Genomic DNA, 27,668 nt, shown 5'->3' with positions numbered 1-27,668 from the left:
CTTTGGGGTAAATCCCCATCAGGGCAATTGCAGGGTCGTAGGGCAGGTCTATTTTTAACTCTTTGAGGAACCTCCACAGAGGTTTCCAGAGTGGCTGCACCAGTTCACATTCCCACCAACAGTGCAGGAGGGTTCCCCTTTCTCCGCATCCTCTCCAACATCTGTGGTTTGCTGCCTTGTTAATTTTCCCCATTCTCACTGGTGTGAGGTGGGATCTCATTGTGGCTTTGATTTGTATTTCCCTGATGGCAAGTGATGCAGAGCATTTTCTCATGTGCGTGTTGGTCAGGTCTGTGTCTTCCTCTGTGATATTCCTGTTCATGTCTTCAGCCCATTTCATGATTGGATTGTTTGTTTCTTTACTGTTGAGTTGAATAAGTTCTTTATAGATCTCGGAAACTAGCCCTTTATCTGATACGTCATTTGCAAATCTCTTCTCCCACTCTGTAGGTTGTCTTTGAGTTTTGTTGACTGCATCCTTTGCTGTGCAAAAGCTTCTTATCTTGATGAAGTCCCAATAGTTCATTTTTGCTTTTATTTCTTTTGCCTTCATGGATGTATCTTGCAAGAAGTTACTATGGCCGAGTTCAAAAAGGGTGTTGCCTGTGTTCTTCTCTAGGATTTTGATGGAATCTTGTCTCACATTTAGATCTTTCATCCATTTTGAGTTTATCTTTGTGTCTGCTGCAAGAGAGTGGTCTAGTTTCATTCTTCTGCATGTGGATGTCCAATTTTCCCAGCACCATTTACTGAAGAGACTGTCCTTTTTCCAGTGGATCGTCTTTCCTCCTTTATAGAATATTAGTTGACCATAAGGTTGAGGGTCCACTTCTGCATTCTCTTTTCTGTTCCTTTCATCTATGTGTCTGTTTTTGTGACAGGACCACACTGTCTTGATGACCACAGCTTTGTAGTACAACCTGAAATCTGGCATTGTGATGCCCCCAGCTATGGTTTTCTTTTTTAATATTCCCCTGGCTATTCCCCTGGTCTTTTCTGATTCCACACAAATCTTTAAATAATTAGTTCTAACTTTCTGAAGAAAGTCCATGGTATTTTGATAGGGATTGCATTAAACGTGTAAATTGCCTTGGGTAACATGGACACTTTCACAATCTTAATTCTTCCAATCCATGAGCATGGAATATTTTTCCATCTCTTTGTGCCTTCCTCAATTTCTTTCAGAAGTGTTCTGTAGTTTTTAGGGTATAGATCCTTTACCTCTTTGGTTAGGTTTATTCCTAGGTATCTTATGCTTTTGGGTGCAATTGTAAATGGGATTGACTCCTTTCTCTTTCTTCAGTCTCATTGGTAGTGTAGAGAAATGCCACTGATTTCTGGGCATTAATTTTGTATCCTGCCACGCTGCCAAATTGCTGTATGAGTTCTAGCAATCTTGGGGTGGAGTCTTTTGCGTTTTCTATGTACAGTATCATGTCATCGGCGAAGAGGGAGGGTTTGACTTCTTCTTTGACAATTTGAATGCCTTTAATGTCTTTTTGTTGTCTGATTGCTGAGGCTAGGACTTCCAGTACTATGTTGAACAGCAGTGGTGAGAGTGGACATCCCTGTCTTGTTCCTGATCTTAGGGGAAAGGCTCCCAGTGCTTCCCCATTGAGAATGATATTTGCTGTGGGCTTTTCGTAGATGGCTTTTAAGATGTTGAGGAATGTTCCCTCTATCCCCACACTCTGAAGAGTTGTGATCAGGAATGGATGCTGTATTTTGTCAAATGCTTTCTCTGCATCTAATGAGGGATCATATGGTACTTGGTTTTTCTCTTGCTGATATGATGAATCACATTGATTGTTTTATGAGTGTTGAACCAGCCTTGTGTCCCAGGGATAGATCCTACTTGGTCATGGCGAATAATTTTCTTAATGTACTGTTGGATCCTATTGGCTAGTATCTTGTTGAGAATTTTTGCATCCATGTTCATCAGGGATATTGTTCTATAATTCCCCTTTCTGGTGGGGTCTTTGTCTGGTTTTGGAATTTAGGTGATGCTGGCCTCATAGAATGAATTTGGAAGTACTCCATCTCTTTCTATCTTTCTGGACAGCTTTAGTAGAATAGGTATGGTTTCTTCTTTAAACGTTTGATAGAATTCCCCAGGGAAGCCATCTGGCCCTAGACTTTTGTGTCTTGGGAGGTTTTTGATGACTGCTTCAATTTCATCCCTGGTTATTGGCCTTTTCAGGTTTTCTATTTCTTCCAGTTCCAGTTTTTGTAGTTTGTGATTTTCCAGAAATGCGTCCATTTCTTCTAGATTGCCTAATCTATTGGCCCTTAGCTGCTCATAATAGAAAGTGTAAATGTTGTCTATTCTCCAGTAAAATGTATTAATGATTCATTTAGTGACCGTGTATGTAGCGCTTAAAATGTTCCAAGCTCTGCTCTAAGCACTTTGCAAATAAGACATCATTCAATCCTGTGGGAGATTGCACACGATAGCGATGATTGCTCCCGTCTGTATGCACACACCTTTTTGTTATGTGACCTTGCCACATGTCCCAGGTCTCCTCTAAAATGCGTTGCCCTTGTGATTTGTTCTGACAGTAAAAGGAGCACAAGTGACATTTTGTGAGCTGAGAGTTTGGGCTGAAAGGCAGCTTTCAGCTTCTGCTCTGGTTGTCCTGCTGCCCTTGGTGGCCAGCTAGAGGGATCCACAGCAGCCTCCTGGAGGGTCACTTACCCACCCAGTGGAGCTACAGGACGGCCAATGACTACACCCACCTACCACATACCCGGGCCAAGTTCTTTCATCAGATATCCTCGATGAAATCACCAGATGCCTGTACCTGCATGAATGACTCAAGCAAAAGCAGCAGGGGAGTCACCCAGCGGATTCCATCCAGCCACTAGGTTTCACTTGTTTTGCGGCAAGGGCTACCTGATACATGCCGCATAGTATTACTATGAACTGCATACAATATTATTCCAATTTTACAAAAGAAGAAGCTGAAGCAAGCTAAATAAATTGTTTAGATTACACAGCCAATGCAAACCCGAGTTTTAAATGCAGAATCTGTGGTCTTAACCATCACACTAATCAGACCTCCTTGAATTCTTATTCCATTTTAGTCTCCAGTTAAACAAACATGTATGAAGCTTTCTTGTCCTCATTAAAGCCCTCAGCCTCTAGTGACATTCCCATATGTGTTATTTTGTTTGGATCTTGCAACTCTAAGGTAAGCAGGTCAAATTCAGGTGATAGGTCAGAGACAAAGACTCCTAGAGGTTAAACATCGTGCCCACAATTACACGGGTAGGAAGACGGTAGAGTCCAAAACATAATCTCTCTTTTACACACATTGCCTAAGATGACAAGGGCCAAGTTTTACCTCGAGGTGCACACGTTAAAATATCTTGCATGTAGTGAGTTTCATAAATAAATGTAATTGGGAGTATCATTTAATCTTTGCTTAATTTATCGCTCAATTTTTTTTTTTTGGCAAATGAGGTCATTCATATTTCGTATTTATATTTCTTCATCGTAGATTTCACACACTGCAGAATCTGATGAAGAAAAGCCCTCATAGCCCTCAGGAGTGATGACAATAAAACAGTGATACCCAGAGAGAAATGAATCTCTCTTCTTGATGTCTCCTTCATGTTTCAGTTCAGTATCTAGGGACTTCAGGTGACAATCACCTTAAAATGTGACAGCTCGTGCAAGGAGCAGAGAGGCTTGTAAAAGGGACATATAGAATGATAGGTCATAGACTCAGGGACAACAGGTTTTTGGTATAAATATATGGCAGAAAAAGGAGGCCGTCTAGCCAGCAATCACTGTAAAATCAGATTTGACCTCTACGGAGCAAAGTTATGAGTTCTTCATTACATTCCCATAAAAAGATATATAAGAAATTTTATATATATATATATATATATATATATATATATATATATATATGGAGAGAGAGAGGGAGAGAGAGAGAGAAAGAAAGAGAAAGATATATATATATATCTTATATCTTATAAGATAATATATATCTTATATATCTTATTATATATATATATATTTTTACTGCTTCAATAGCACATATAGTAGCTATTTGATTTAATTGGAGAGAAAACTTTGCATTATACGTGAACCTCAAGACCTGATAAAAGCCCACTTTTGATTTATAATTAAATGAATAAAAATTACAAATCTTTGGCATACTAAATATCAGGACTCCCGACCTATTCAGATGCTAATGTCTCATTGAAGTCCTCTGTCCATTGCCTTGGGAAAATAGAGCTTCTGGAAGAGTCCTGAATGCCAGCCCCAGGAGGCTGAACTTTAAGAACCGTTGCAAACCCCCACCAGGAAGGCAAGATCTAGTTAAACAGAGACGATGAACTGAATGGAAAATATAAATATAAATAGCTGCTCTTCTTTCCTCTTCCCTTTCCTCCCACAGTCGTGTCTTTTGGGAAGATTTTTATCCATCTCATAATCTAATGGCTACAGACAGGGTCTACTGTTTAACGTTTTGTTTAGGTGTCATCACTTTTACCAAGTCCACTTTTCCGAACCTCCTTATGAATGTTACAATACTGTTGGCCCCACTTTTATTGATATGATTGACCTAGAGCACTGTGCATGTGGAAGGTGAACAGCATAATGACTTTACATTCCCATATTGTGAGACAATTACCAGAATCGGTTTGGTTAAATACCATCATCTCTTATCAATACAAAAATAAATAAAAAACAATTTTCGTTGTGATGAGAACTCTCAATATTTACTCCCTTGCCACCTCTCAGATACACTATAAAGCAGTATCGCTGGAGTCGTCATGTTGTACTGTAAATCGCTACTACTTCTTTATCTTAAAATTCAGTTTGTACCTTTTCACCTTTCCCTCAACCACCATTCTGGTTACTTCAATCTCATCTCTTTTTCTGAATTAGTTTTTTCTTCTTTCTTCTGTTTTAGGTTCCACATATTAGGGAATATATATATATATTTGCCATTCTCTGTCTCACTCATTTCACTTGGCGTATTGCCTTCAAAGTCCAGCACCGTTACCACACGTAGCAGGATTTCCTTTCCTATGGCAGACTCCTGTTCCATTCTACAGGTAACACTGCTTCATCCAGTCACCGTTCATGGGCACGGAAGTTCTCGTGTCTTGGTTGTTGAAAATAGTGCTTCTCGATCATGGAGGGGCAAGCACTTTCTAGAATATTCTGTTTCCTATGGATATGGTCACAGAAGTGGAAATGCTCAATACTACAGTAGCCTTATTTTTAAATTTTGAGGAACCACCATATCTTTTGCAGAGCAACTGTACCACCCTGCGATCCCAACAACATGGCCCGAAGGTTCCCCTTTCTCCATATTCTCAGCAGCATCTCTAATCTCTTGTCTTTTCTATGATAGCCCTTGCAATGGATGCGAGGTGATGTCTCATTGTGTTCTTGGCTTGCGTTTTTCTGACGGTTAGTCATGCTGTCTACCTGTTTATCATGTGTTCACTTTCTCTAGGAAAATGCCAGAGCATCGTGCACTGCGTCTGGGTTCCAGGGACAAGACCAGTCTCCACAGGACCTTTAGGATACTTGTTTACATAGACATGGATGCGTGCAGGGTCACTCTTCTGGCTGAGGCGCAATCCCATATTTTAAAGAGGATACTAATGGAGAGGACAGGAAAGGGATGAAAGGGAGGCTTCTGAGGTCCTTTACTCTGTCCTTGGAGCTCATAGGTCCTGCTCTTTGCCCCTGTGATTCTGGAAAGACACTGCCTTGAGGACACCCAAATAAAACTGTTCTTTTCTCTGGTGGTGTACCTGCCTGGGGCTGTAATGCTAGAGCTGGAGAACATGATGCAGGGGGCCTCCTCTGCAATGGTACCTAGGGACTTCTGCTGGAGGAACTGCAGGGGTAAGACTCCTGCAGAGGCCATTGTGGTCCTCCCCCTGCCCAGAGCCAACTTGAAACTCTTAGTGGCATCTCTCCCTGCAGTCGAGGTAGCTGAAAGGGGAGGTGGCTTCCAAGAACTTTCATCGATTCATTCCGTAACTAGGCATAAGCACTCGGGTACGTTGGTGGGCCCAGGGGTGGAGGTGAAAATACCACGAGCTCCCTGACTTTAGGAACTTAACGGTCTGGAAATGGACAAAAGCACAAAAACAACAAGGCATGAAAGGAAAGAGCTGTATGCACACAAGACTGTATGCTGGAAGCAAGGCTGGGGAGCCATGGGAGAGGAAGGTAAGAAAGGTCTCAGTGAGGGTGACATTGGGGAGAACAGAATAGCAAAAGGGATTTAGATCTGCACACATCTGGGTGCGGCATGTTGGGAAGAAAGGACCCCTGCTGCAGATACTGACTAACAGAAACTGGTTTGGCCAGAGGAGGTGGAAAAGGCAGCCAGCATGGCTGAGGGGAAATGCTGAGGGATCTGGAGAGAGGGAAGAGGGCAGGGAGAGCCGCTGAGGCCCGGTGGACTGGTGGTAACGTGCTGTTCCCCTGCTACACTATTTCCCCAGGACCTTGCATCTTGCACATTGTATAATTTCTCACCGGTTCTGTGGCTAAGGAAGCCAGGCCCAAATTAGCTTGGTTCCTCCACCTCCAGGTCCATCAGAGGCTGTGGCTGTGGCCTCATGGGAGGCTAGCCTGGCAGAGGATTTTCTGCCAAGTGGATTCAGTTCTCTGCCACGTGAGCCTATGTATGTGGCAGCTCACAACATCTCTGGTTGATTTATGATTCAGGGATAGAGAAGAAAATGGGAAAGGGAAAGGGTAAGAAGTGGAACATGAGTTAGCGGGATAGGACAAGAAAGGGAGGCTATTGAAGGTAGAGGCTATTTCCAATTGGAGCTTAGATGTGACATGCCAACTTGTTGGCTGTACCGTATGGGTCAGAAGCCAGTCACAAAGCACCTTGGGGTGACACAGGGACACTTATGCCACAGGTCAGGTTCCTGGGAGCCATGTAAAGGCTGCGGCCCTCAGAGGTCGAAACGAGGGAACCAGGTCTTCTAAATATAACAGGAAATGATTGGACAGTTGGACTACAGAAGATGACCATGTCTGCCTTTTGGAGCATTTCCACCCCATTGTGATGTCCGCATTGAAATGAGGCCAGAGGAACCTGCTATTGTGATATTCCATTGCTGGAGCCCAGGCCACTTTCAAGTGGTGCTCCATAGCTCATCCCACCCCTTCTGGTCAATCTTCCATCCATATATCTGTGCTTCAGATACACTGGGTACCAGCCCACACGCCTTATAAATATCATGCATAGACCCCTGGTGATGTGCCTAGGAAGTAGATTCTAGGAGATTCCAGGCTGATCTCCACAGTGCAGGTTGGGAAACTGTGAACTATTTGAGAGACCCAGTGGGTTAGGTATGACATAGCACTGAGAAAACTCAGAAATAAAGGTCTGAATTCAGCTCCGTGTCCTCACAGGTAGACCTCATTGCATGTTCAGTGGGTTGTGTCTATGGCATTTCTTGGCACATGATGTAAAGCTAAGGGGATGGCATGGGGTAAGCATTCATCTGCCAAGAAGGGGCTCTGGATAGGGCTGACTGGAGGAAGGGGCCCAGGTCCCAGTATCTTGAAAAAGTGATGTCACTTCCTTGGTGACAGGCCTGCAACTGATTTGGAACTCTGGTAACTAGGCACCTGCATTCCACAACCGCTCACTTTACTGGAGACAGTTGAGAGAACAAGATGTCCTCTTGCTGTTGTCCTACTTTGAGTTGCTCTGGGCTCTGGAGAGTCCAGAGTGAGAGATGTTCACGTAGCTGTCGACGTCAGCTCGGCCCTCTTCTCCGACGTTTCTGCTTATGTGGCAGGAGACCTCAACAGGTACAACAAGGCAACCTGGGGAGGCCACTGGAGAGCAGGCACACTGTGATCTCAGCTGAGCGGGCTCCCACCTCTGCCACCTCCTTGTGTGTGTGTCTGTGTGTTTATGCGTGTGTGAGTGTGTCTGGGTGTGTGTGTGTATGTGTGTGTGCGAGCGTAGAGGGGACCGAGGAGAGGAACATGCCCTTCTGGGCACAAACCAGCTGCCAGCTGTTGGCAGCCTGACACACCTTTGATGTTCAGACCCCAGGCCATAGCAGGCAGATGAGAAGGGGAGTCCTGGGGACCAAGCTCAACTCCCAGTATGGGAGTCATGAGCCCAAGAGCCTCTTTCATCTGGCTTCCTCCTTGCCAGATGTCTCCACAGCTGCCCCTCTGGCCTGAACAGGAGAACGTGGTTTCTAATGCAGGTGTCCCCTGGGGGTGATGTCGCGGGAGGACCCTAAGGTCTCTTGGCCCTGTATTTACGGGGCACTGTATTTGCAGAGCTGCACCCAGGAGGTCTTGGAAGAGATGGTCTCTGGCTTCAACTATTCCAGCTCCCTAGACAATGATCTGGTGCTCCCGACAAACAGGGATCGGTGCTGCTCTGAGGTAAGAAACGGAAGAGGGCTCACCCCAGAAATATGGCCCCCACGCGAATGAGGAGAGAAAGCTGGGGCCCTCCCCTAGTGTGTCCACATGAGTGTCCCACAGGCCCAACCGCAGAGAGATCTGAACCTCTACGCCTAGCCTCCAGCTACATGGGATGTGGGAGGACACTCTTCACCTGTGTTGGTGTGGTGCAGGATATAGTTCATGTTTTGAGGAATTGGAGGGCTTTGTTTTGTTTGTTTTCCCAAAGCCATGAGTATCTTTGCATTCTACTTCTGTTTTTTTTTTTTTTTATAATAAAGTTGTTTTTATTGGTGTTCAGTTTGCCAACATACAGAATAACACCCAGTGCTCATCCCGTCGAGTGCCCCCCTCAGTGACCGTCACCCACTCACCCACACCCCCTGCCCTCCTCCCCTTCCACCACCCCTAGCTCTTTTCCCAGAGTTAGGAGTCTTTATGTTCTGTCTCCCTTTCTGATATTTCCCACACATTTCTTCTCCCTTCCCTTATATTCCCTTTCACTATTATTTATATTCCCCAAATGGATGAGAACATACACTGTTTGTCCTTCTCCGACTGACTTACTTCACTCAGCTAATACCCTCCAGTTCCATCCACGTCGAAGCAAATGATGGGTATTTGTCATTTCTAATGGCTGAGGAATATTCCATTGTATACATAAACCACAGCTTCTTTATCCGTTCATCTTTCGATGGACACTGAGGCTCCTTCCACAGTTTGGCTATTGTGGACATTGTTGCTGTGAACATTAGGGTGCAGGTGTCCTGGCGTCTCACTGCATCTGTATCTTTGGGGTAAATCCCCAACACTGCAATTGCAGGGTCATAGGGCAGGTCTGTTTTTAACTCTCTGAGCAACCTCCACACACTTTTCCAGAGTGGCGGCACCAGGTCACATTCCCACCAACAGTGTAAGAGGGTTCCCTTTTCTCCACATCCTCTCCAACATTTGTGGTTTCCTGCTTTGTGAATTTTCCCCATTCTCACTGGGGCGAGGTGGTATCTCATTGTGGCTTTGATTTGTATTTCCCTGATGGCAAGTGATGCAGAGCATTTTCTCATGTGCGTGTTGGCCACGTCTGTGTCTTCCTCTGTGAGATTTCTCTTCATGTCTTTTGCCCATTTCATGATTGGATTGTTTGTTTCTTTGCTGTTGAGTTGAATAAGTTCTTTATAGATCTAGGAAACTAGCCCTTGATCTGATACGTCATTTGCAAATCTCTTCTCCCACTCTGTAGGTTGTCTTTGAGTATTGTTGACTGTATCCTTTGCTGTGCAAAAGCTTCTTATCTTGATGAAGTCCCAATAGTTCATGTTTGCTTTTATTTCTTTGGCCTTCGTGGATGTATCTTGCAAGAAGTTACTGTGGCCGAGTTCAAAAAGGGTGTTGCCTGTGTTCTCCTCTAGGATTTTGATGGAATCTTGTCTCACGTTTAGATCTTTCATCCATTTTGAGTTTATCTTTGTGTCTGCTGCAAGAGAGTGGTCTAGTTTCATTCTTCTGCGTGGGGATGTCCAATTTTCCCAGCACCATTTATTGAAGAGACTGTCTTTCCTTTCCAGTGGATCGTCTTTCCTCCTTATCGAATATTAGTTGACCGTAAAGTTCAGGGTCCACTTCTGGGTTCTCTATTCTGTTCCATTGATCTATGTGTCTGTTTTTGTGCCAGGACCACACTGTCTTGATGACCACAGCTTTGTAGTACACCCTGAAATCTGGCATTGTGATGCCCCCAGCTATGGTTTTCTTTTTTAAAATTCCCCTGGCGATTCCCCTGTCTTTTCGGATTGCACACAAACCTTAAAATAATTTGTTCTAACTCTCTGAAGAAAGGCCACGGTATTTTGATAGGGATTGCATTAAACGTGTACATTGCCCTGGGTAACATGGACATTTTCACAATATCAATTCTGCCAATCCATGAGCATGGAATATTTTTCCATCTCTTTGTGTCTTCCTCTATTTCCTTCAGATGCGTTCTGTAGTTTTTAGGGTATAGATCCTTTACCTCTTTAGTTAGGTTTATTCCTAGGTATCTTATGCTTTTGGGTGCAATTGCAAATGGGATTGACTCCTTAAGTTCACTTTCTTCAGTCTCATTGGTAGTGTAGAGAAATGCCACTGATTTCTGGGCATTGATTTTGTACCCTGCCACGCTACCAAATTGCTGTATGAGTTCTAGCAATCTTGAGGTGGAGGCTTTTGGGTTTTCTATGTAGAGTATCTTCTGTCTTCTGTTTTTATTATTTCACCTACTAGTCCCAGATATGCTTTGGAGAAGCCAGCTCCACCGTCCCTGCCGACCTTCTCTGAGCCCTTCCAAATCATCACACTAAGGAGGGTGATTTAACACAAAAGAAAGGTGGGATGAAGTCATCCTATATGTTTTCATATCGAATGTTTACATAGTTTCTCCCTATATGTTTCTTAATAACATGTCATCTCTCAGAACACATCAGATCATTGTAGGCCCAACAGCTCATGAGCTGTATCCTGATAGATCTTCGTAGTCCTCCATCAATGGGGCCGTCTGCCACAGGCATGCAGACTCTCAAGGCCCTGGCCTTTGACCTGATGCCATTCTCTTGCCATCTCTGCAGTCCTGCAAGGAGCACCTTATGTGTCCCCACAGACTGTTTGGGTTGCTAGACCTGCCATAACCTGGAACCCCAGATGAGGGGGAAGGCCTCTGATGCCTCCTGGCACCAGTAGCTGGCTCTTTTTGGAATGATCCACCCAGGAACTCTTGGATGAGTTGCTCATCCAAGAGTTCAACTCCTCCATCTCCCCTGACAAGCACAGGGGAATCAGGCCACAAACCACATCCATTGAAGGCCTGCAGTGAGAGCAGGCCCCCATTCATGGTCAATCCACATGCACAGAGGATCAGGGCATGCCAAGAGCCTACTCTAGAAAAAACTGACACCCTTGGGCCCTGCAGGAGAAGGGAATTTTCCCTTGAGCCTTCCTCCTAGGTCAGGGACAGCCGAAGCCACATCCGCTTAAGGGGAAACCCCATGCAGCCCACGCTCTGGTCTCTTCTCACCTGCGATGTATATGATCTTGAACAGCATTTGAGGGTCTAGGCCTCTGTGTTCTCGTGGCAGTTGGGATGTAACTGAAGACTCTGTGGCATCCTGGTCTTCGTAAGAGCTAGTAGTTGAGAGGAATGCTGTTGTTGCTCGGCTAACAGAACGTGTTGAAGTGGCCAATGCTTTACCATGTCTTCTCTAAAACCAGTGGTACTTTGAAGCCTCGAACCTTTTTCTGTGTGGGCACTCGAGTCCCTTGTCCTGTGCAACTTTCTGAGGGGTTGGGAGTCTGTGGGCGGGGCGCCAGACCTTGATCTTCCCAGTGGTTCCCGGTTTGGAGGCTGACTACAGTGCCCCTCCTTGTGTCTCTGGTGTGAAAAGCAATCAACCCTATCCGTGAGTGAGGCCAGGACCATGCTGACACTCAGAGAAGGGAGAATGGATGATTTTCTACAGTCCTTGGTGCCATCCTTCCAGGACAGAAGCCTCATCATCAACCCAGTACTTTCTCGTCTCTACCAAGTGTTCACCACAGCCCAACGAGTCCTGGGCCAGCAATTCTCTAGGTGAGTGACCACCCCATACACCACTGGGGCCAAGAACAGAAGCTTTGGCGAGCAGACCACTCACCAATCTGCCACAAACCTAAGCCCCAAATCCGGTGTGCGTGGAGGATGCAGTAGAGGAGGCCCTTGGCCATTGAGAAGAGAGAAGAAGTAGAAACACCAGACTCAGACAGGTTTTCTGGATGACCAGGTCATCTACTGCAAGGCCAGCGACAGGGGGGTTGGAAGTCATGCTGAGGACATTCTCGGGGACCCCTACACAAAGAATGGTGCTATGCGAGTACCACATGGCATGAAAGGCCATGCTCTGATGCGGCTCCGCACCTGACTCTCCCCAGCACCCTCTCTCCCATCTCGGGGACCTGGCCTGACCGCAATCTGCAGGACACCTGGCCGTCCCTGCACCGGGCCTGCTTCGATGTACAGGAGTCCTGGGTGCAGGCAAACCTGTATGCCCTGTATTGCCATGCCCCCATTTTCGTGATGCCACGGCAACTTCTGCAGCTCACGGAGGCAGACGCAGAGTCAGAGGGTAAGGGGGATTGCAAGCTGGGCAGACTATCTGGGATGGGGTCAGGGGCTGCGTGTTTCTCTATCGGCCATGGACTCTGCCCTGTTTCTGGAAGGACATGGGGCAAGTCAGCCCTGTGGACAAACATTTCTCCTTATCCTGTCCCAGTGCCAGCTCCACGGCTCCTTCCGGCGTCTCCTCCGTCGGCTCCTCCAGACCTGAAACCAGAGCTGGTGCCTTCCTCACGTGTACCGGGTCCTGAACTGCAGTCAGTTCCACCACCAGCCTTCGTGGGGCCTGACACTCCTTCCCTAAGCACAAAGACGGAGCCACCTCCAGCCCCAGAGGCCACCTGCCACTGGGGAACCCCCGCGCACCAGCGGCATGAGGAGCAGCCTGGGCTCATGGCCTTCCCTCCCAAGCTGGTGGCAGAGCAGTTGACCTCCATAGACGCGGTGAGCAGCGGGGCGCCCAGGCCGGGGGGCCGGGCCAGGCTTGCTTCCTGCTGTCATCTGCCCCAGTCCTGCCTTTCCCTGATGCGCACTTGTGTGGTCGGGGTCCAGATCTCAGCTCCATCCCTTACCAACCACCTCACCCTGTCCAGTTCCTCAAACCCTTGCTCTCACTGTCCAGCTGCAGACTGTGGAGCTAGACCATGGGATGGACTGACCCAGAGTCCCTGTGTCGATTACATGAGCCAGAACTGATACGTAAAGGGGCAGGCCCTGGTCCTGGGCGGGCAGCGGGGGCAACTCACTGTGTGCGGCCGAGCCCACGACTCACCACGCACCTGCCTTGGAGGCCGAGCACCCCACACTTATTAGGCATCTAATGGAAACCGAAGTTCAGGGAGGCAGACAAATGTGTAGCTGCCCCCCACTCTGTGAGAATGTGCTGTTGAGAGAGGAGGAGGGCCAGGGCATGAACAGTGGGAGGGGAAGATGCCCCCTGAGGATCCCCCTTAAACTGCCACCTGTAACTTGAAGTTAGTGGGGATGATCAGGGTACAGAGGCCCTCCTGCCCCCCTACCACCCCCTGGCAGTACCGGCTCCTCGTTCATCCTGCACTGGGCTCCCTCAGGGAAGAGCAATGGAGGGCAGTCCAGGGACTCTAACTGGGTCAGGCCACTTTCTGTGCTGGCTGAGCCCCGGCTCTGACAGGGGACCCCTATGTAGGACATGAATCCTGCATGTGCAATGGCTGTGTGAGCGAGCGTCCCCCTATTCTCTAGGATCTTTTCAAGAAGGTGCAGCCCCAACAGTGCCTGGGCTCCATCTGGTCCAAGAGAAATGAGCCTGGATATGAGCACCGGACATGCACAGTCAGTGCCACCGTCACCCAGTTCAACAACGTGGCCAACTGCGTCATCACCACCTGCCTTGGCAACGCACGCATGACGGCCCGGGACAGGGCGGAGGTGGTGGAGCACTGGATCAAGGTGGCCAAGGTCAGCCTGCGGGAGGCCCGGCGGACCTGCTCTTCTGAGCCTGGCAACTGCTCTTCCCTTGATCATTCCTCAAGGCTGAAGTCTCTGCTCTGAGTTCTTCTTCCCGGGAACATGCTGCCCATCCCTTGCATGGCCTGATGTTGGGATGCTCAGTTCCCACATGACTCTTTCCTTGGAGGGAAGGGAAATGCCGCCTCTCCCCAGCAGGGCTCCTCGGGGGGTCCTCCATGCGCCCTTCTGTAGGCCCCTGCACATCCGTCTCATGCAGGAGAGGAGACTGACACTGAGCAGAGTGCAGCTCTCCAGCACACAGGGCTCCTGCTGGCCACCTGACAGCTCATGCTCTTCCTCCCCAGGCCTGCCGAACCTTACGGAACTACTCCTCCCTGCACGCCATCCTCTCGGCTCTGCAGAGTGTCTCAATTCACCGCCTGAAGAACACATGGGCCAAAGTTTCCAGGTGAGGGGTCCTTGCTCCAGAAGGACCATGAACGATGAGAGATGTCCCATAGGCCTGTCCTTTCTGGCTTCCTCGGTCACCCTGGACTTCCTAGGAGGCAGGAATCCATGACAACAGGATGTGGGTGGGCAGGCGGGCAGGGGATTTTCTCAGGCTTCCTGGCCAAGAGGCCACCATGCCTCCAAAGGTCCCCATTTGGGGAGTCTGGGCTGAGCTGAGGTACAAGGTTTTGGATGCGAACATGACAGCAACTAGAGTCTCTTCGCAATTGAAACCAAAACTGACCAAAGCAGAGCTGTTCAATTAATAGGGCATCGGATGCACCGGATGACCCTCCAAAGAGCTCCCTCCCGTGTCCTTCAACGACCTGAGTGCTCAGAGGAACCCAAGGAAACCCTGATCCAGCAGTTGAACTCCTTCGAGGTCTCACATCACAGGGTTTGCCCTCAACCCGACCCTAGTGTTCCAACATCCGTCCTGCCTTCTTTCTCTCTCCTCAGGAAGAAGATTCAAGCATTTGAAAAACTGTGCTCCCAGGACAATCCCCAGAGCAGGAACCTGCTTCTCAAGGTAGTATGGGAGGTGTTGGGATAGAAAGAGAGGCGGCGTGGGAGCAACGGTGTCCTACGTGACTGAATTAGGGACTGGCCCGGAGCATTCCTTCGGCGAGTGAAGCCTTTGGCATGAACGTGGACGCAGCCTGGGGTGAAAATCCACCAGGGGTGGAAAAGCAGCTGCTGCTCAACCAGGATCCCTGAGCTGGACCCTCGCGCTCCCTGTCGCCAGCCGGTCCCGATGGGGGCCTCTCCCGAACTGGAGAGCCCAGAGGACAGGCCTGCGCCCAGCGAGGGGTTTGAATGGGATGAGGGCCCCAACGGGGATGGTAGGAATAGGACCCTGGGTCCTCGGGAGACCGAGGGAGGGAGCTGGAATTCGCCCCTTTCCCAGTGAGGAACCAGGCTCAGGGAGGCCAGGCTGCAAGCTCCAGGTCACACAGGGAGTGAATGCTGGAGCTGAGGTTGTTCTGGAATCCCTCACGGGAGGCTGAAGGAGGACGTCGCGGCTACCCTCTGCTTCTGGTCGATGTCCAGGGTGTGAGGTCAAAGATGGGTGGTGGAAGGGGAGGTGGGCGGGGTGTGGGGGCGCCTGGGTGACGGGCACTGGGAGGGGCACCTGATGGCATGAGCACTGGGTGTTATTCTATATGTTGGCAAAATGAACAGCATTAGAAATAAATATATACATAAAAAGAAAAGAAAAGAAAAAAGAAAGTTTGGTGGGAGTAGCGGCCCGAGGTGATCACGGTCTTGAGGAACTTGTCCTTGGCCCTACAGGACCGGCCGGCTAAGCTTGGAGCCCTGGGGATCAACATGCAGACAGCATGGAAGAGGCGGCAGCAGCAGCAGGTGAGCGAGCCCCGGATCCGTGGCCTCGAGCCCAGAGGAGAGGGTTCTCCCCGGAGAGCTGGAAGGCCCCAAATCAAGGCAGGTGGGGCCGTCCAACTCCAGCTCTGCCTCCCGTAGCCACAGCTTCGACAACCCTTCTTTCGAGGTGACCCGGAGGAGGGTCTATACAGCTGGAAACAATGTGTCAGTGGTGGCAGGGCCCGGAGCACCTGTACACCCCGACGTCCTACAGCTCGCCCTTGACGCGCTTAGGAGGACTCTGGTGTTGTGGGAGGGTGAGGGGGGGAGCCCAGGGGAGGCCCCAAGGGTCCTGGTGTGCACCACGTGGGAGCTGGGGCGGGCGGGCCGGGGTGCTGACCTGTCCCAGGGAGGGACCCCGGGGACCCGAGAGCAGGGCCTCATTCCTTCCCCGCCCCGACACAGGGTGTCGTCCCCTTCCTGGGCACCTTCCTCACCGAGCTCTTCATGCTGGATACTGCCATGGAGGAGTACCTGGAGGTGCGTGGGCCCGGGGCTGGGACGGGGGGCCGGAGTCCTGATGTGGGGGAGCACAGGGCCCCTGAGCCGAGCCCCGAGCTCTCCGTCCTTGGCAAGTCTCCCCTCCTGAAAGGCTCCCCGCTGCCCTGGGAGCGCGGGTCCAGGGCCCAGGTCTGGGAGGAGTGAGGGAGGCTGCACCTAGGTCACGGGTCCCGAGATCGAGTCTGTGGCCCAAATGCCAAGCAGCCGAGGTCAGGCTGGGTGGGCTTCAGCCTGTGGGGGCAGAGTGACGTCAGGGTCCCCGGCCTGAGCAGGCCCTTAGTGAGCCTCGCATCTCCTGCCCACCTGAGGCTTTGGCCTCCCCTCCTGTGCTCCGGGACGCCAGATCCACTCCCTCCCCGCCAGGTCTCCTTTCCCTGGACCCCGGGCCTGGCCTGGGTTGCAGGCCTGTCACCGGGGGGTCCTGGCCCCTGTGTGCCTGGCCCTAGGGCGGCGTGAGTGGGGGTGGGTAGCGGCACCCAGTAGCACCCGAGGCCCCTCCCCGATGGACTGTGCTTGTCTGCTTTCCAGGGCAATGAGGTCAACCACCGGAAGAAGAACAAGGTGAGGCTCTCTCTGAGCTCCCGCACGGAGGGGGAGGCTGGGGCTGTCAGAGGGGTCCCCGGGAGCACCACGCCGGGCCTCCATCCCCTCATTGTCACATTGTCGGGGACGGTTCCCTGAGAAAGGGAAAGTCCCCGCAGTTGGCCAGGCCAGAGGCGCGGCCATCAGGGACACCTGGCCAGGGCTGGGCCGGGTGTGCTCCCCTCTGAGAACCAGCTGGGACGGGAGGAGTGTGCAGGATGGGGGGTCGCCACGTGTCAGAGACCAGCCCCGGGCCCCTGTCCCCAGGCGCAGCCCCCGAAGGCCTCGCCGCCCCCAGGCTCCTCATGCCCCCGTCCTCTCTCCGGGCCCAGGAGTACCGAGTCCTGACCGAGATCCTGCTGCTCCAGGTGGCCGCGGATCGGTACCGCATCGAGCCCGAGCAGCCGTTCCGGGCCTGGTTCCAGTCTGGGACGTGGCTCAGCGAGGAGGAGAGGTGAGGCCCCCAGGGCTGAGGGCGGGAGGGCGGCCTGCTCAGGGGCCCCTCAGGGATCCTTCTCCTTTGGCTCCCGGGGCGGCCTCCAGCCCTGCTGCTGGGGCTCCAGGCTCCAGCTCCTTGGAAATCCCAGGGGAGACTCCGGACCTGAAGCTCCTGCTCAACTCACACGTGTCCCTCTGTCCTCAGCTACACCCTGTCCTGCCAGCTGGAGCCCCGAGCCGGCCACCAGACAGGAGGAGCCGGCCGCAGTCACCCTCAGGCCTGAGCCGAGGTGCAGGGGCCTCAAGGGGACGGGGCCCGTCTGTGCGACACCACTTCCTCCCGCCTCTTCTATTGGGAGGATGATATGTCATGGTCTTAACTCATAAATGGAAGATTTCAATGTTGTTATATTAAAGCCGCTTTACTGTCCAGGAGTCGTTTGGGTCTTTTGCTTCCTGTTGGAATCTAAGAGAATCAAAAGGTCTCATAGTCATTTTCTATCTTTTCCCCCCAGATATTGTTTTCTTTATTGACGAGGGACAGACAGAGGCGGGCTCCGTGTGGGGGGTCGGTCATGGGTCTGAAACCCAGGGCTCCAGGGTCAGGATCTGAGACAGAGGCAGAGGCCCCGACACTGAGCTACCAGGCGACCCTCTTGTGCTCATTTTAAAGGAGAAATCTTACAGAGTCCCCAGCTCCTGTATGTGGGAAGAAGTAGAGGATCCAGCCTCCTCCCAGGTCCTTAAGTGCATCCCCAGGCCCCCTTCCCCAGAGGACAGTGTCAGGAACTTGGGCAGACAGCAGAGACACCCCTCAGAGCTGCTGATATTCAGAGGGTGCAGGGACTTCCCCAGGAACAGCAACACCCCTGACCTGGGGGTCCTGAAGGGGACCACCCGCCAGGACCCTCTCCTGCCCAGGACAGGGGCTCCCTTTGTACACTTTCAAGGAAGGAGGACTTTTCTTGCCACTTCTTCTGATGTGGATTATTTTGGCTTGGGTTTCGGGTTTGCCATTCCCATTATTCGGAGCGTGGAGTCGTCTAGGTCAACCTCTGCAATTGCATCAACACCAAAGTGGGGACACACGTAAAGAGACCCTGTGCTGCACATGGACGGCATGAGGCCAGGGGAAGATCATTAGTGGATGACCTCAGGGCAGGCACGGCTTCCATCCTCAGTCTCGCTCTCGGGTTCCAACTTCACCCCTGACCAAGCCTGGAATCCTCCTGGGTCCTTGACAGTGATCTCTGACGTCCTTTTCCCTCTTGGTGTGCATGAGCGGGAGAGATATTTGTGTACATGAAGGCCACACCTGGGCCAGGTTCCATGAACACTTGTGCTGACTCCTGAGCTTGGATCTTCTGCCTCCCTGTACCTCCCTGGGCAGCTCTCCTGAAGGCAGCAATTCCCTGATGGCCCTGGCTTCTTGGTGGAGGGCCTAGTGGCCGCTCTTCCCTGCTGGGACCTGATGGGTCAGACATCGGCTCCCCCTTGCCAGAATAATGGTTCGGCCGCAGAAACCCACACAATATCCCTGCGAGACAGGTCTTTGTTGTTCTGATGTCCGTGGTCCCAGACATTCAGCAGCTTGCACACTCAGGCTCAGTGTACCCACTTATACTGTCTTGTCTGGAATCGCTAACTGAGCCTGACCCCTTAGGTCTTATACTTCGGTTATGTCATGGGGGCGCATGAGCATTTGCTCTCTGGATCATTGATAGATGATGAATGAGAGAGGAGCATTCAGGGGCTTCCATGAGGGCAATGCCACCAAGCTGATGACCTGAAGGATCAAATGGCATAAATATATTCCTATCAATTACCCCTACGAATGGGGGAGGGGGCAAGGGGGTAGAAGAAGAGGGTCCCCAGGTCCCCTGCCCCCCCTGTCAACTTACCTAGATAACTTTAGCATCATCCTGAAAACCTATGAATTCCGCCTGAGATTTAAATAGAGAGTAGCTGGAAGGCCGCAGTGAGAAGAGTTGCTGCTTCTCTGAAGGTAGGAAGAAGGGGAAGAAGTAAAGAAATAAAAAAGCCTCCAAGGGGGAGGCCCCCTGAAGAACCTGAAGAACCAGGCTGAGGCTTCAGGGCAAGGCCCCCAGGGCAGGAGAGCCCCCCCCCACTCCGGAGGAGCATGAGTTCCAGTGAGTTTGGCAGGATCCCAGGAGGGCGGGGAGGCCCTCAGGCTCCCGGGGGCACTAACAGAGCACCTGCGCCCCAGGGGGAGCCCCCACCCCACGGCCGAGATCCCTAAAGGGCTGCAGGGCCCCCAGGGCCCCGAGAGCAGATTCCAGCAGCGCAGGTCCCGGCGCCAGGGTACTAGGGACACAGCCCAGGACCCGGCCTCCACCCGGGACAGGCGAAGCCCAGAGGGCCCAGGAGAGGAGGATGTTCCTGCCCAGGGGGATCCAAGTTGTGCAAGTCCACGGCCTTGCCCCAGAGCATCCAGGCCCCTGGAGACTGGGAGCTGAGGTAGCTACTGCGGGAGCTGACTCCAGGGCTGGGGAGCCGGCTGCCGCCACAGTGGTTCCTCCTGGGGTCACCTTGTACCTGGGATGAGCAGGGACCTCACAGGATGAACAGCTCCCACTTTGCCGTGCACCTGGCAGGGGCCTGCGCAGCTCCCCCAGGTGCTCACACCTGAGAAACAGCACAGCAGGACCTGCCCCCAGAAGGCCACCTAGAAGGACAGCAGAAAAGCCAGTTATTGCCCAAACAGCACTGGAAAGGTCCAGGGGAAGTCGAGGGGTTTACCGTACATAGATTCAGAGGATACTCCCCCAGGCTTTTTGTTTTCTGTTTGCTTCCCCTCCGTTGTTTCTCTTCTCCTCCTCATCCTCCTCCTCCTCCTCCTCCTCCTCCTGTTCTTGTTCTTGTTTCCTTTTTTTTTTCTCTTTTTCTCCTTTTCCCATTACAACTTGTTTCTGGCCACTCTGCACTGAGCAAAATGAGTGAAGGAAAAACTAACCTCAAAAGAGAGACTCAGGAACAGTCCTCTTTCTCACTGAGTTACAGAATTTGGATTACAATTCAACGTCAGAAAGCCAATTCAGAAGCACAATTATAAAGCTACTGGTGTCTCTAGAAAAAAAGCATAAAGGATTCAAGAGACTTCATGACTGCAGATTTTAGAGTTCACCAGGCAGAAATTAGAAATCAGTTAAATGAGATGCAATCCAAACTAGAGGTCCTAAAGACGAGGGTTCATGAGGTAGAAGAACGAGTGAGAGACATAGAAGACAAGTTGAAGGCAAAGAGGGAAACTGAGGAAAAAAAGATAAAAACATTTAAAAGATCATGAGGATCGGTGAAGGGAAAATAATGACAGCCTCAGAAGGAAAAATCTCCATTTCCTTGGGGTTCCCGAGGGCGCCGCAAGGGACAGAGGTCCAGATACTGCATTTGAACAAATCATAGCTGAGAACTTTCCTAACTTGGGAATGGAAACAGGCATTCAGATCCAGGAAATGGAGAGATTCCCCCCCAAAACGAATAAAAACCAGTCAACACCTCGACATTTAATAGTGAAACTTGCAAATTCCAAGGAGAAAGAGAAGATACTTAAAGCAGCAAGAGACAAGAGATCTCTGACTTTTATGGGTAGAAATATGAGATTAACAGCAGACCTCTCCAGAGAGACCTGACAGGCCAGAAAGGGCCGGCAGGATGCATTCAGGATCCTAAATGAGATGAACCTGCAGCCGAGATTACTCTATCCAGCACGGCTCTCATCCAGAATAGAAGGAGAGATCAAGAGCTTCCAAGATAGGCAGGAACTGAAAGAATATGTGACCACCAAGCCGGCTCTGCAAGAAATACAAAGGGGGACTCTGTAATAGAAAGAGGAGGTCCAAGGAAACAATCCACAAAAACAGGGACTGCATAGGTATCATGATGACACTAAATTCCTATCTTTCAATACTAACTCTGAACGGGAATGGACTTAATGAGCCCATCAAAAGGTGCAGGGTTTCAGACTGGATGAAAAAGCAAGACCCAACCATTTGCTGTCTACAAGAGACTCATTTCATTTTTATTTTTTTAAGATTGATTCATTGATGATGGACATAGACAGAGAGAGAGAGATAGAGAGAGGCAGAGACACAGGAGGAGAGAGAAGCAGGCTCCAGGCCAGGAGCCGGACGTGGGACTCGATCCCGGGAATCCAGGATCGCGCCCTAGGCCAAAGGCAGGTGCCAAACTGCTGAGCCACCCAGGGATCCATGAGACTCATTTGAGGCAAACACCTACAGCCTGAAAATGAATGGATGAAGAACCATGTACCATTCAAATGGTCCTCAAAAGTAAGCAGGGGTAGCCATCCTTATATCAGATAAACTAAAGTTTAACCCCAAGACTGTAGGAAGAGACGAAGAGGGACACTATATCATACTTAAAGGATCGACCCAACAAGAAGACCTAACAATCATCAATATTTATGCCCCGAATGTGGGTGCTGCCAAGTATATCAGCCAGTTAGTAACCAAAGTTAAGACATACTGAGATAACGATACACTTACTCTTGGTGACTTGAATGTAGCGCTTTCTACGATCCACAGATCTTGTAAGCACAACATCTCCAAAGAAACCAGAGCTTTAAATGATAGACCGGACTAGATGGATTTCACAGATATTTGCAGAACTTTACATCAAAAGCAACTGAATACACATTTTTCTCAACTGCGCATGGAACTTTCTCCAGAATAGACCACATACTGGGTCACAAATCAGGCCTGAACCGATACCAAAAGATTGGGATCGTCCCCTGCCTATTTTGGCATCATAATGCTTTGAAATTAGAACTAAATCACAAGAAGAAGTTTGGAAGGATTTCAAACACGTGGAGGTTAAGGACCATCCTGCTGAAAGATGGAAGGTCAAGCAGGAAATTAGAGAAGAACTAAAAAGATTCATGGAAGCCAATGAGAATGAAGATACAACCGTTCACAATCTTTGGGATACAGCAAAAGCAGCCTGAGGGGCAAATACATCGCAATGCAAGCATCCATCCAAAAACTGGAAAGCACGCAAGTACAAAAGCTAACCTTGAATGGAAAGGAGCTGGAGACAAAAAAGCAAATAGAAACTACACCCAGCAGAAGAAGAGTGTTAATAAAGACTCGAGCAGAACTTAATGAAATAGAGACCAGAAGACCTGTGGAACAGATCAACAAAACAAGGAGTTGGTTCTTTGAAAAAATTAAGAACATAGATAAACCATGAGCCAGCCTTATTAAAAAGAAGAGAGAAAAGCCACGAATTAATGAAATCATGAATGAGAAGGAGAGATGACCACCAACACCAAGGAAACACAAACTATTTTAAAAACATATTATGAGCAGCAATACACCAATAAATTAGACAATCTAGAAGAAATGGATGCATTTCTGGAAAACCACAAATGACCAAAACTGGAACACAAAGAAACAGAAAACCTGAACAGACCAATAACCAGGGAGGAAATTGAAGCCGTCATCAAAAACCTCCCAAGACTCAAAAGTCCAGGGCCAGATGGCTTCCCTGGGGAATTCTATCAAACGTTTAAAGAAGAAACCATACCTATTCTACTAAAGCTGTTCGGAATGATAGAAAGAGATGGAGTACTTCCAAACTCGTTCTATGAGGCCAGCATCTCCTAAATTCCAAAACCAGACAAAAACCTCACCAAAAAGGAGAATTATAGACCAATATCCCTGATGAACATGGATGGAAATATTCTCAACAAGATACTAGCCAATAGGATCCAATAGGATATTCAGAAGATTGTTCACCATGACCAAGTGGGATGTATCCCCGGGATGCAAGGCTTGTTCAACACTCCTAAAGCAGTCAATGTGATTGACCATATCAGGAAGAGAAAAAACAAGAACCCTATGATCCTCTCAATAGATGCAGAGGAAGCATGTGACAAAATACAGCCTCCATTCCTGATGAAAACTCTTCAGAGTGTGAGGATAGAGGGAACATTCCTCAGCATCTTAAAAGCCATGTACAAAAATCCCTCAGCAAATATCATTCTCAATGGGGCCGATTTAGCAAAGTGAGCTCACTGTCAAGCTTAAGAAAAAGTCGGAAGCAAATTGACACTATAATAGTTTAAAATATTTCTAGTGCAAGAAGCCTTCACACTCCATGCAGAATCTGTGCCGCTCTGAGTTGAACTTAATTCGAGAGGCTGCATGTTATTACAAAGAGTGTCGTGTGTTTATTTTCATTGGAACCTCTTTTATGCTGAGAAATCCAGAGATCTAAGAGTAAAAAGAGGAAGGTGAGAATGGGACAGAATCAGCTACCATATTTTTCCAAAAGATTGAAGCAGCATATCTAAGAAAAGGGAGGATAAAGTTTGCACATCTTTATCATTTCTCTCTTGTCTTTTTCTTTTCTCCTGGTGCAGAGGGATTTTAATGATTAAAATACTTAAAATCGAGGATCTGCACTTAGAATTGTAATATATTTGACACTGGTAAGGTGAGTAGAAATGACATCTATATCACTTTATATTCAATTCTACATATGAAATGAATCTGGATCTAGAATAATGCTACATATTCTACTAAAAGCAGTTTATCTTCTAACTTCCTGTATTAACAATGGTTTCATTACTCAGAAAAAAGGGACGGGTTGTTTCATATTTCAGAGATTTTGCATATTTATGCCTTCTCCCTTATTGTATTTAACTAAGTTAAAAAACAGCACAAAAGGGCACATGGGTGGCTCAATCAGTTAAGCCTCAGACTCTTGATTTTCCTTCTGGTCGTGATTTCAGGGTCATGAGATCACATGAGGACAGCCCCCCGTGTCCTGTTCGGCACTCAATGGAGAGTCTGCCTGAGATTCTCTCTCCTTCTCCCTTTGTCCCTCTCCCCCAATACACTCTCTCTCAAATAAATTTTTAAAAAGCACAAAAATGAAAATAAGGTTTAAAGAATGTTATGAGCTTTGTTACCTCAAAGTATGGCAAAGAAATTGTTAAATGTAGATCGTCAGCAGAACTTTTTTATTTTTTTATTTTTATTTATTTTTTTATAAATTTGTTTTTATTGGTGTTCAATTTGCCAACATATAGAATAACACCCAGTGCTCATCCCATCAAGAGCCACCCTCAGTACCCATCACCCAGTCACCGCCACCCTCCACCCACCTCTCTTTCCACCATCCCTAGTTTGTTTCCCAGAGTTAAGAGTGTCTCATGTTCTTTCTCCCTTTCTGATATTTCCCACTCACTCTCTGTCCTTTCCCCTTTATTTCCTTTCACTATTTTTGATATTCCCCAAATGAATGAGACCATATAATGTTGTCCTTCTCTGACTGACTTATTTCACTCAGCATCATACCCTCCAGTTCCATCCATGTCGAAGCAAATGGTGGGTATTTGTCATTTCTAATGGCTGAGGAATATTCCATTGTATACATAAACCACAGCTTCTTTATCCATTCATCTTTCGATGGACACTGAGGCTCCTACCACAGTTTGGCTACTGTGGACGTTGCTGCTATAAACATCGGGGTGCAGGTGTCCCGGCATTTCATTGCATCTGTATCTTTGGGGTAAATCCCCAACAGTGCAATTGCTGGGTCATAGGGCAGGTCTATTTTTAACTCTTTGAGGAACCGCCACACAGTTTTCCAGAGTGGCTGCACCAGGTCACATTCCCACCAATGGTGTAAGAGGGTTCCCCTTTCTCCACATCCTCTCCAACATTTGTTGTTTCCTGCCTTGTGAATTTTCACCCTTCCCACTGGTGTGAGGTGGGATCTCATTGTGGCTTTGATTTGTATTTCCCTGATGGCAAGTGATGCAGAGCATTTTCTCATGTGCGTGTTGGCCACGTCTGTGTCTTCCTCTGTGAGATTTCTCTTCATGTCTTTTGCCCATTTCATGATTGGATTGTTTGTTTCTTTGCTGTTGACTTTAATAAGTTCTTTATAGATCTAGGAAACTAGCCCTTTATCTGATACGTCATTTGCAAATCTCTTCTCCCACTCTGTAGGTTGTCTTTGAGTATTGTTGACTGTATCCTTTGCTGTGCAAAAGCTTCTTATCTTGATGAAGTCCCAATAGTTCATTTTTGCTTTTGTTTCTTTTGCCTTCGTGGATGCATCTTGCAAGAAGTTGCTGTGGCCAAGTTCAAAAAGGGTGTTGCCTGTGTTCTCCTCTAGGATTTTGATGGAATCTTTTCTCACATTTAGATCTTTCATCCATTTTGAGTTTATCTTTGTGTCTGCTGCAAGAGAGTGGTCTAGTTTCATTCTTCTGCATGTGGATGTCCAATTTTCCCAGCACCATTTATTGAAGAGACTTTTTTTCCAGTGGATATTCTTTCCTCCTGTGTCAAATATTAGTTGACCATAAAGTTGAGGGTCCACTTCTGGGTTCTCTATTCTGTTCCATTGATCTATGTGTCTGTTTTTGTGCCAGGACCACACTGTCTTGATGACCACAGCTTTGTAGTACAACCTGAAATCTGGCATTGTGTTTTCTTTTTTAAAATTCCCCTGGCTATTTGGGGTCTTTTCTGATTCCACACAAATCTTAAAATAATTTGTTCCAACTCTCTGAAGAAAGTCCATGGTATTTTGATAGGGATTGCATTAAACGTGTAAATTGCCCTGGGTAACATGCACATTTTCACAATATCAATTCTTCCAATCCACGAGCATGGAATATCTTTCCATCTCTTTGTGTCTTCCTCAATTTCTTTCAGAAGTGTTCTGTAGTTTTTAGGGTATAGATCCTTACCTCTTTGGTTAGGTTTATTTCTAGGTATCTTATGCTTTTGGGTGCAATTGTAAATGGGATTGACTCCTTAATTTCTCTTTCTTCAGTCTTAGTGTATAGAAATGTCACTAATTTCTGGGCATTGATTTTGCATCCTGCCACACTGCCAAATTGCTGTATGAGTTCTAGCAATCTTGGGGTGGAGTCTTTTGTGTTTTCTATGTACAGTATCATGTCATCGGCGAAGAGGGAGGGTTTGACTTCTTCTTTGACAATTTGAATGCCTTTAATGTCTTTTTGTTGTCTGATTGCTGAGGCTAATAAGACTTCCAGTACTATGTTGAATAGCAGCAGTGAGAGTGGACATCCCTGTCTTGTTCCTGATCTTAGGGGAAAGGCTCCCAGTGCTTCCCCACTGAGAATGATATTTGCTGTGGGCTTTTCTTAGAAGTCTTTTAAGATGTTGAGGAATGTTCCTTTAAATGATACTTTTTTATCACATATTTACTCTGATTTTAAAAGAAAGAGTCAAAAAAGTTTATGATTTGAACTGCTATTAGTCCAAAAGCTGAAGAATTAATATCAAAATCATGAGTAATTAATAACTATGAATCCTCATGGAAAGAAAATGGTGTTTCGTTACTAAACTGCCAGTCACTATGAGTCCCAACATATTTAGTAATCATTTCATAAAAACTATGTGATACTTGCACTTTATAAGCACTGTATTGTTAAGTGGAAAATGCAATGTCTTAAATAAAACTGTATTTAAAATTAGCACCAAAAAAAAACCTATGTGATACTTTATAAATCCAAATAACCTGTTAAAAATACAAATTTATTGATCCTCTTGACTCAGTTTCCACTATATTTATTTTTTTAATCAGTTAAGTAGTAAACAACTTCTAGATGTCATACGGTGGGCTGCCTTTGAAAATCAAAGTTGTCATTTTTAGGTTGGAATGCATTTTTTTTTTTTTTGTATTGTTGACTATTGGGACTACTTCAAAAAAAAAAAGCTTTCACATAGTGAAGGAAATTCTCAACAGAGCAAAAAGGCAACTTATTACATGGGAGAAGATATTTGCAATGACATATCTGACAAGGGGTCCATATCCTAAAATATATTAAAAACTAATACAACTCAAAACCAAAAAAATCTGATTAAAAGTGGGCAGAGGCCCTGACGAGACATTCTTCTAAATAATATATACAGATGGCCAACAAATACATGAAAAGATGCTCACCATCACTCATCATCAGGGAAATGCGAATTGGAGATGCCTTTTTTCAGAGAAACCATCAGATCACCACTTGCAGGGTCTGCTCAAGACCTACTTAGAGGCCAACTTTGCTAGTCAAGAGGAACAGGTGTTGAGAGGCCAGCAGGTCAGGGATTCAGCATGGTCCTTCTCGGTTCTCATGTTGGTCCTTCACTGTTCTCATGTTTCAGTTTTAGTAGGAGGACTTTTCCTGCCCTAACTTTCACCTCCTGTCACATTTTCCTGTTCTAGAAGTTCTCCCTATCTTCTCCCTCGAAG

The 27,668-nt window shown here is 48.0% G+C and overlaps 1 protein-coding gene and 2 long non-coding RNA genes across 3 annotated transcripts; all 3 read left to right on the top strand.

Annotated features, from left to right (window-relative positions):
• Positions 1 to 7,649: 7,649 nt before the first annotated feature.
• Positions 7,650 to 11,877, top strand: LOC144282930 (uncharacterized). The gene is made up of 3 exons (XR_013351339.1): positions 7,650 to 7,819; positions 8,306 to 8,413; positions 11,851 to 11,877. It is a non-coding gene; the product is annotated as an uncharacterized LOC144282930 (long non-coding RNA).
• A 30-nt stretch (positions 11,878 to 11,907) lies between these two features.
• LOC144283012 (ral-GDS-related protein-like) lies at positions 11,908 to 15,597 on the top strand. The gene is made up of 6 exons (XM_077846655.1): positions 11,908 to 12,035; positions 12,374 to 12,567; positions 12,715 to 13,001; positions 13,779 to 13,994; positions 14,351 to 14,454; positions 14,955 to 15,597. Exons 1-6 carry the CDS (start codon positions 11,908 to 11,910, stop codon positions 15,046 to 15,048), a joined length of 1,023 nt encoding a protein of 340 aa, XP_077702781.1. The 3' UTR covers positions 15,049 to 15,597.
• Positions 15,598 to 16,911: 1,314 nt separating this feature from the next.
• LOC144282929 (uncharacterized) lies at positions 16,912 to 17,795 on the top strand. Its single transcript, XR_013351338.1, has 3 exons — positions 16,912 to 16,940; positions 17,294 to 17,415; positions 17,605 to 17,795. It is a non-coding gene; the product is annotated as an uncharacterized LOC144282929 (long non-coding RNA).
• The last annotated feature ends 9,873 nt before the right edge of the window (positions 17,796 to 27,668 follow it).

Source organism: Canis aureus, chromosome 14 (assembly GCF_053574225.1).
Source record: "Canis aureus isolate CA01 chromosome 14, VMU_Caureus_v.1.0, whole genome shotgun sequence".
Lineage (NCBI taxonomy): Eukaryota > Metazoa > Chordata > Mammalia > Carnivora > Canidae > Canis > Canis aureus.
Note: the sequence above shows the minus strand (reverse complement) of the source record. Positions and strands in the feature narration are given on the sequence as shown.

Bases quoted from the DNA above. Each gene is read 5' to 3' on its own strand.
- LOC144283012 (XM_077846655.1), top strand. From the start codon at position 11,908: ATGGATGATTTTCTACAGTCCTTGGTGCCATCCTTCCAGGACAGAAGC. The intron at 13,002-13,778 runs GTGAGCAGCGGG...CCTATTCTCTAG, and splicing joins AGTTGACCTCCATAGACGCG to GATCTTTTCAAGAAGGTGCA. The intron at 13,995-14,350 runs GTCAGCCTGCGG...CTTCCTCCCCAG, and splicing joins ACTGGATCAAGGTGGCCAAG to GCCTGCCGAACCTTACGGAA.